Source organism: Ips typographus, unplaced genomic scaffold (assembly GCF_016097725.1).
Source record: "Ips typographus isolate SLU unplaced genomic scaffold, UJ_Ityp_2.0 IpsContig201, whole genome shotgun sequence".
NCBI lineage: Eukaryota > Metazoa > Arthropoda > Insecta > Coleoptera > Curculionidae > Ips > Ips typographus.
Genome location: NW_028098555.1, coordinates 1,060 through 10,156, shown reverse-complemented (window position 1 = coordinate 10,156; position 9,097 = coordinate 1,060). Strand labels below are relative to the sequence as shown.

At 34.0% G+C, this 9,097-nt stretch overlaps 1 protein-coding gene across 1 annotated transcript; it reads left to right on the top strand.

Annotated features, from left to right (window-relative positions):
• Nucleotides 1-1,467: 1,467 nt before the first annotated feature.
• Nucleotides 1,468-5,073, top strand: LOC145739466 (uncharacterized; the record flags this gene model as incomplete). Its single annotated transcript, XM_081994877.1, has 2 exons — nucleotides 1,468-3,707; nucleotides 4,239-5,073. Coding segments are annotated over exons 1-2 (3,075 nt in total), but the record flags the coding sequence as incomplete, so codon positions are not given.
• Nucleotides 5,074-9,097: the final 4,024 nt, after the last annotated feature.

Genomic DNA, 9,097 nt, shown 5'->3' with positions numbered 1-9,097 from the left:
TCCTCTTTCTAATGGCGTTTTATCAAAATGTATAAGAGTTCAAATAAAAAAGTTACAATCATTCAAAAATTGAAAAAATTTCATATATATATATATGAACAATCTTTATTTTCAATAGAAAAAAGGCTATCGACCACTTGGTCTTTCTGCCTGTGTTTACAGTGGGATTTTTTTATGGTTTTAGTATACATGTTAACTTATTTCTAATTATTTACAATTTATTTACAAAAAAAAAAAAAAAATCTTAGTTAAAGTGTTCTAGTAGGGTGGCAGTGGGAAAGAGGTAACGGGATTGTCTGGTTTGTCTTGTTATGCACAGTGGGTTTATTATTGTCCAGTTGTTTGGATTATTCTTCCATTTGTTCTGTAGTTGTATAAATCTGTCTGTTATTTTGGTCATGTTTGTACGTTCGTAGAGAAGTTGGTTGGATGGGTTGTGTAGTGGGTTTTCTGGGTGTCTTATTTTGGTTATTAGTCTTAGAGCAATCTGTTCCGTAGTCTGAGTATATCTTTTAGTTTTGTCAGTAGCGTTTGCTCTAAGTAAGTGTCCGTAGTCTAGAACTGGTCTACAGATGGATTTGTATATTTGTGTGGCGGTTTTCGTGCTAATACCTTTGTTTTTGTATGTCAGTGATCTAAAGTGTTTTGTCCGTTTAATAGTTTCTGTTCTTGCATTTTTTAAGTGTTTTGTAAATTTTAGTTTTTGGTCCAGTATTACGCCTAAGTATTTTACGTCATGTTTGGGTTCAGTTATGTGGCCGTCCGCGGTTGTGTTTGGGGAGTCGTCTTTGATCCTATGGTTTGGTAGTAAAAGTTGGTTTTTAGTTGCGTTGGGGGTCGTTGGGGGTCAGTCTCCATCTGTAGAACCATGTCATAGTATCGTCAGTAAGTGATTGTAGTTTTGACGCTGCTTTTGAAGTAATTTTGTCGTGTACTATAAGTGCAGTGTCGTCTGCGTATTGTAAGAAAAAATTTCATTTTTGCAAAAAGTGCAATTTTGTCAATTTTTTATTTTGCTCCAGGAGGTATTAATGGTCCTTTTTTAATACTGTAGTAAACTACTTATTACAATTTAAAATTCGCGCCATTATCAAGTGACGGGTGTGACATGACAAGTGAAGTTTAAGCGGAGAGAGAGAGAGACAGAGTGAGGTTAAGTCGGGGCGAGAGAGCGGTCAGGGTTTTTTTCAATTTTTCCCTTTGCATCTGAATAATAAATAGAGTTATCTAAAAGTGTGCTTTTATTCAGTCATCCAGACAAGCCATCCTACAGTTTCAGAAGTGGGATTACGGATTACGGATTACGGATTACGGATTACGGATTACGATTACCAGGATTATCGCAAAAAGTGGAATAACCTCGGTTACTATCGAAAAAGGCCCTCAACTTCAAAATTCGTTTATGTCGTTTATGATACGTTTACATCTTAATAAGTTTTATGACCCGATTTTAAGTGAACTTAAGAAATGGCAAATACAGGGGACGAAAACTCTGAATCAACCCATGAAGTGGAAGCAGAAGATCTGGTAGGCCTAGCTGTTAGGGCTGTTTTAGCAGCACAACGACAAATTGGTGGCAGCACAACCCCCCGTTTTCGGAATGACGAATTAGCTGCATTATTGCCTGAGTTTAGTGGCCACCAGGATAATGTATGCAATTGGATTCAGAGAGTTGATGCAATTCAAGCAACATATGGAGTGCCCAATGAAATTATACAGCTGATTGCTATGGGTAAGCTGACTGGCAATGCTCGTACTTGGTATCATTCAAAACCTGATTACATTACAATGGATTGGCCCATGCTTAAAATTGAAATACAAACTATGTTTGATTCCCGGCCGAACAAAATAGTGCTACTCAAGTCTATGGAAGCTCGCCGATGGAAAAAATCAGAAAAGTTCTCCACATATTTTACTGACAAGGTTATGATGTGTAATCAGATAGGATTACCTGATGATGAGATTATTGAGTATGTTATTGATGGATTTAGTGACCCTCACTTTCAATCACAAGCCAGAATGAAGGGATTTACAAGTTTGGCAGAAGTTTTGTCCACAATGAAATCAGTCACTTCTGAAGACAGATCTACTTTTGTCCCAAGGACTTACCACCACCCAAGGACTACAACCCAGGCATCCTCTGGAGATTCTCGTCCAGAACGACCTTCCCCAGTCCGCTGTTTCAATTGCAGCCTGACAGGGCATAAGGCCACTGAGTGTACTCGTCCTAAAAGGACTCCTGGCTCTTGTTTTGAGTGTGGCTCCATGCAGCATCAGTTACGAGACTGTCCAAGAAAACGTAGACCTGAGCATCCACCTGCAGATTCCACCACCCACCTGGTAAGCCCAACAACATTAACACCAGCCTGTAGAACTGTTGTGAAGATGAGACCACTGCCAGGTAACTTAAAATTTGAAGTAAATGCTTTTCTTGATTTGGGAAGCCCTGTATCTTTTATTAAAGAAGATTGTGTACCATGTTATGTTACTTTAGCTGAAACAAATGATAGTTTTACCGGCATGAATGGTAGTGGGTTACAGATTTTAGGTTGTTATGAAGCGGAAATTGATGTTGACCAAATTACTTCTTTATTAACTAAATTTTATGTCATACCTACAAGTGCAATGTCAGATTCTTGCTTATTAGGTAGAGATGTGTTGTGTAACCCTACTGTTAATTTTACTATTAATCAGGGTAAAGTATATTTAAAATTTCTTGATAATGATGTGCATTATGTTGAAAATGAAGTTTTGAATATCCAAGTGGATCAATTTGAGGAAACTCGTATTAATCTAAATTTGAATATTAATCCACAGTTAAGCAATGAAGTAAGGGCTACTATAGAACAAAATTTATTTGAAAATTATGTAACAGCACCTAGGCCTGAATTTCGCATTACTGACTTACAAATGAAACTTCTGATTGACCCTAAACATGTACCTTTTTACTTTCACCCTCGTAGACTTTCATATTCAGACAAATTAGAGGTGGACAAGATTACTAAGGACTTACTGGACAGGAAAATTATTAGGAAGAGTTCATCCCAATACAGTTCTCCCATTGTTTTGGTAAAGAAAAAGTCAGGTAAGTTGAGGCTATGTGTTGACTTTCGGGAATTGAATAAGTTGACTGCTAGAGACAATTTTCCCATGCCTCTAATTGATGACCAAATAGAGCAGTTACGAGACAAACAATACTTTTCACGACTAGATCTCAAGGACGCATTTCATCATGTTACTATAGACCCTGAGTCAATCAAATACACCAGCTTTGTTACACCTTCTGGCCAGTTTGAATATCTGAAAATGCCTTTCGGACTTAAAAATAGTCCAGCAGTTTTTATGCGTTTTGTGAATACAGCTTTTCAGAATATGATTGAACAAGGTAAAATTATTATTTATATTGACGATATACTGATAGCCACAGAGACAATTGATGACAACTTATCCATATTGAACGAGGTATATAAAGTTTTAGTTGACAATTTATTTAGCTTACGATTTGACAAATGTACTTTTGTGATGAGTGAAATTGTGTTTTTGGGCTATTCAATTAACCGATCCGGAATTCGACCGAGTCCGGACAATGTAGATTCAGTTTCTTCATTCCCTTTACCTCAAAATTTTAGAATGTTACATGGATTTTTGGGACTTTGTTCCTACTTCCGCCGTTTCGTCAAGGATTTTGCTATTTTAGCCAAACCATTGTATGACTTGTTGAAATTTGAGAAATCTAAGAAAGAGTTTTTGTTCAACCAAAGTTGTTTTGAGTGTTTTGAAAAGATTAAGCAAATTTTAACATCTGCTCCAGTTTTGGCCATTTATTCCCCACATCTTGAAACTCAGCTTCATTGTGACGCTAGTTCAATAGGTTTTGCATCAATTCTTATGCAAAAGCAAAATGATGGACACTTCCATCCAGTTTTCTATTTCAGCAAAAGAACTACTACTGATGAGTCGAAATATCATAGCTTTGAATTGGAAGCACTTTGTATAGTTTATTCCTTACAGAGATTCAGAATTTATTTAAAAGGGATCCAGTTTAAAATTATCACTGATTGTAACAGCCTGAAATTGACTTTAGAGAAAAAAGATATTAACCCCCGGATTTTGAGATGAACATTAGTGTTCCAAGAATTTGATTATACACTTGAACATAGAAAAGCAGAGTGTATGAAACATGTGGACGCTCTTAGTCGTTGTTTTCCAGTTTTTAATGTTTATTTTGTTGAAAATAGCTTGGAACGGAATTTATGTGTTGCTCAGGAAAAAGATGAAAATATTGTAAAGATTCGTGACTTGTTAATTACTACTGAACATCCTTCTTATGAATTAAGAGATGGATTGGTGTACCGAAAGTACAATTCTAAACTGTTATTTTATGTTCCAAGATGTCTTGAGTCAAATGTTATTCGAACGTGTCATGATGATATTGGACACATTGGAGTTGACAAAACCTGTGAGGTTATTTTAAGAACCTACTGGTTTCCAAACTTAAAGGACCGTGTTAAAAATCACATAATAAATTGTTTGAAATGTATATTTTATAATTCACGAAGTGGAAAAGGTGAAGCAGTTTTACACCCAATCCCTAAGGGTTATGTTCCTTTCGACACTATACACTGTGATCATTATGGTCCCCTGGAAAAAACAGGTAAACAGTTTAAATATATTTTTGCAGTGATTGATGGATTTTCCAAGTTTGTTAAATTTTTTCCTTGTCGTACAACTAACGCCGCTGAAACTATTCGACATTTAATTAGTTACTTCAATAGCTATAGTCGACCAAATAGGATTATAGCTGATCGTGGTTCCAATTTTCGATCAGAGGAATTTAAGACTTTTCTTGATGAGAACAATGTTCAACTTATTTTAGTAGCAGCCGGAACACCTAGAGCCAACGGGCAAATCGAGAGGATTAATAGAGACTTACGACCGATGTTGTCAAAATTATCTCCTGAATTGAATAAATGGGATCGTGTCCTTGCAGATGTTGAATTCGCTTTTAATAACAGTTTTCTAGATCTATTGGAAATTCTCCTGCTGTACTCCTTTTTGGCATTCACCAAAAGGGTAAGGTTTTAGACCCTTTAAGTGAATACCTTAGATCCCAGAATGACTGTGTACGAGACTTGGACGAAGTTCGTAATAACGCCTCACATAAAATTCTCCAGTTGCAGGGCAGGAGTATAATAAACAGTATTTCGATCAGAAACATAAGACACGTCATGTTTATAAAGAAGGCGACTACGTCGTGCGTGTAAATATTGACGTAACACCTGGCTTAAATAAAAAACATTTACCCTTGTATAAAGGCCCTTACATTGTCACTAGGGTTTTGCCCAATGACAGGTACGTTGTAGAAGACATTCCAGGTTTTCAAGTCACACAAAGACCTTACAAAAGTATTCTAGATTCTTCCAATTTACGACCATTCACTAACTTTAACTCGACTTATGATGACCCTGACAATGACTCACAATAAATCCCTACTATGTAGCCTGATTTTCCCTGAAACTTTGAATTTGATTATGTTTGTAGTTTATTGTTATGAAAACTTACGGATTATGTATGGATTATGTTTGTAGTTTACTGTTATGAAGACTTATGTTAGGACGGATTATGTTTACCTATACGTCATATGGTTAAGATTTGCTTATGGTTTTGTTGCTTATGTTAAGACAATCATTATGTCAATGTTTATGAATTGTTAAAGCGCCTTTTTGATATTAAAATTATGTATGCTAGACCGATCGAGGACGAACGGTGGTCAGGAAGGCCGAACTGTAGTAAACTACTTATTACAATTAAAAGAGAGAGAGACAGAGTGAGGATAAGTCGGGGCGAGAGAGCGGTCAGGGTTTTTTTCAATTTTTCCCTTTGCATCTGAATAATAAATAGAGTTATCTAAAAGTGTGCTTTTATTCAGTCATCCAGACAAGCCATCCTACAATACTTTTTGAAATTCAATATCTCGGTAACCTGAAAAGCTAGAGAGTCCAGTTTTGGCTCATTTTGTAGTACTTTTTATCCTCTTTCTAATGGCGTTTTAGCGAAATCTATCAGAGTTCAAATAAAGAAGTTACAATCATTCAAAAATTAAAAAAAAAATATTTTTGCAAAAAGTGCAATTTTGGCAATTTTTTATTTTGCTCCAGGAGGGTTCCAATGCACAGCAAAGGGCATATTTATACCAAACGACCTTAAATTAGGTGAAATAAGTACAAAAAAAACACTTAAAAATTTTGCATTTATCAAAAAAATTGAAAGAATGGGGGGGTATTAGGGGACTTTTTTTACTACCTTTTAAAATTCAATATCTCGGTAACCTGAAAAGCTAGAGTGTCCAGTTTTGGCTCATTTTGTAGCGTTTTTATCCTCTTTTTAATGGCGTTTTATCAAAATGTATAAGAGTTCAAATAAAAAAGTTACAATCATTCAAAAATTGAAAAAAATTTCATTTTTGCAAAAAGTGCAATTTTGGCAATTTTTTATTTTGCTCCAGGAGGGTTCCAATGCACAGCAAAGGGCATATTTATACCAAACGACCTTAAATTAGGTGAAATAAGTACAAAAAAAGCACTTTAAAATTTTTCACTTTTCAAAAAAATTGTAAGAATGGGGAGGTATTAGAGAGGTTTTTTAGGTACTTTTTGAAATTCAATATCTCGGTAACCCGAAGAGCTACAGAGGCCATTTTTAACCCATTTTGTAGTATTTTTTATGCTTTTTTGAATGGCGTTCTAGCGAAATCTATAAGAGTCCAAATAAAAAAGTTACAATCATTGAAAAATTGAAAACATTTTATTTTTGCAAAAAGTGCAATTTTGACAATTTTTTATTTGGCTTCAGGAGGGTTCCAATGCACAGCAAAGGGCATATTTATACCAAACGACCTTATATTAGGTGAAATAAGTACAAAAAAAGCACTTTGAAATTTTTCATTTTTCAAAAAAATTAAAAGGATGGGGGGGTATTAGGGGTCCTTTTTTACTACTTTTTTAAATTCAATATCTCGGTAACCTGAAAAGATAGAGAGTCCAGTTTTGGCTCATTTTGTAGTGTTTTTTATCCTCTTTCTACTGGCGTCTTATCAAAATGTATAAGAGTTAAAATAAAAAAGTTACAATCATTCAAAAATTGAAAAAATTTCATTTTTGCAAAAAGTGCAATTTTGTCAATTTTTTATTTTGCTCTAGGAGGGATCCAATGCACAGCAAAAGGCATATTTATACCAAACGACCTTAAATTAGGTGAAATAAGTACAAAAAAAATACTTAAAAATTTCTTTTTGCAAAAAGTGCAATTTTGTCAATTTTTTATTTTGGTCTAGGAGGGTTCCAATGCACAGCAAAAGGCATATTTATACCAAACGACCTTATATTAGGTGAAATAAGAACAAAAAAAAACACTTTAAAATTTTTCATTTTTCAAAAAATTGAAAGGATGGGGGGGTATTAGGGGTCTTTTTTTACTACTTTTTTAAATTCAATATCTCGGGAACCTGAAAAGCTAGAGAGTCCAGTTTTGGCTCATTTTGTAGTGTTTTTTATCCTCTTTCTAATGGCGTTCTAGCGAAATCTATAAGAGTTCAAATAAAAAAGTTACAATCATTCAAAAATTGATAAAATTTCATTTTTGCAAAAAGTGCAATTTTGTCAATTTTTTATTTTGCTCTAGGAGGGATCCAATGCACAGCAAAGGGCATATTTATACCAAACGACCTTAAATTAGGTGAAATAAGTACAAAAAAAAACACTTAAAAATTTCTTTTTGCAAAAAGTGCAATTTTGACAATTTTTTATTTGGCTTCAGGAGGGTTCCAATGCACAGCAAAGGGCATATTTACACCAAACGACCTTATATTAGATGAAATAAGTACAAAAAAAGCACTTTGAAATTTTCATTTTTCAAAAAAATTGAAAGGATGGGGGGGTATTAGGGGTCTTTTTTTACTACTTTTTTAAATTCAATATCTCGGGAACCTGAAAAGCTAGAGAGTCCAGTTTTTACTCATTTTGTAGTATTTTTTATCCTCTTTCTAATGGCGTTCTAGCGAAATCTATAAGAGTTTAAATAAAAAAGTTACAATCATTCAAAATTTGAAAAAAATTCATTTTTGCGAAAAGTGCAATTTTGGCAATTTTTTATTTTGCTCCAGGAGGGTTCCAATGCACAGCAAAGGGCATATTTATACCAAACGACCTTAAATTAGGTAAAATAAATACAAAAAAAGCACTTTAAAATGTTTCATTTTTCAAAAAAATTGAAAGAATGGGGGGTATTAGGGGTCTTTTTTTACTACTTTTTTAAATTCAATATCTCGGTAACCTGAAAAGCTAGAGAGTCCAGTTTTGGCTCATTTTGTAGTGTTTTTTATCCTCTTTCTACTGGCGTCTTATCAAAATGTATAAGAGTTAAAATAAAAAAGTTACAATCATTCAAAATTGAAAAAATTTCATTTTTGCAAAAAGTGCAATTTTGTCAATTTTTTATTTTGCTCTAGGAGGGATCCAATGCACAGCAAAAGGCATATTTATACCAAACGACCTTAAATTAGGTGAAATAAGTATAAAAAAAACACTTAAAAATTTTTCATTTATCAAAAAAAATTGAAAGAATGGGGGGGTATTAGGGGTCTTTTTTTACTACTTTTTTAAATTCAATATCTCGGTAACCTGAAAAGCTAGAGAGTCCAGTTTTGGCTCATTTTGTAGTGTTTTTTATCCTCTTTCTAATGGCGTTCTAGCGAAATCTATAAGAGTTCAAATAAAAAAGTTACAATCATTCAAAAATTGAAAAAAAATTCATTTTTGCAAAAAGTGCAATTTTGGCAATTTTTTATTTTGCTCCAGGAGGGTTCCAATGCACAGCAAAGGGCATATTTATACCAAACGACCTTAAATTAGGTGAAATAAGTACAAAAAAAACACTTAAAAATTTTTCATTTATCAAAAAAAATTGAAAGAATGGGGGGGTATTAGGGGTCTTTTTTTACTACTTTTTTAAATTCAATATCTCGGTAACCTGAAAAGCTAGAGAGTCCAGTTTTGGCTCATTTTGTAGTGTTTTTTATCCTCTTTCTACTGGCGTCTTA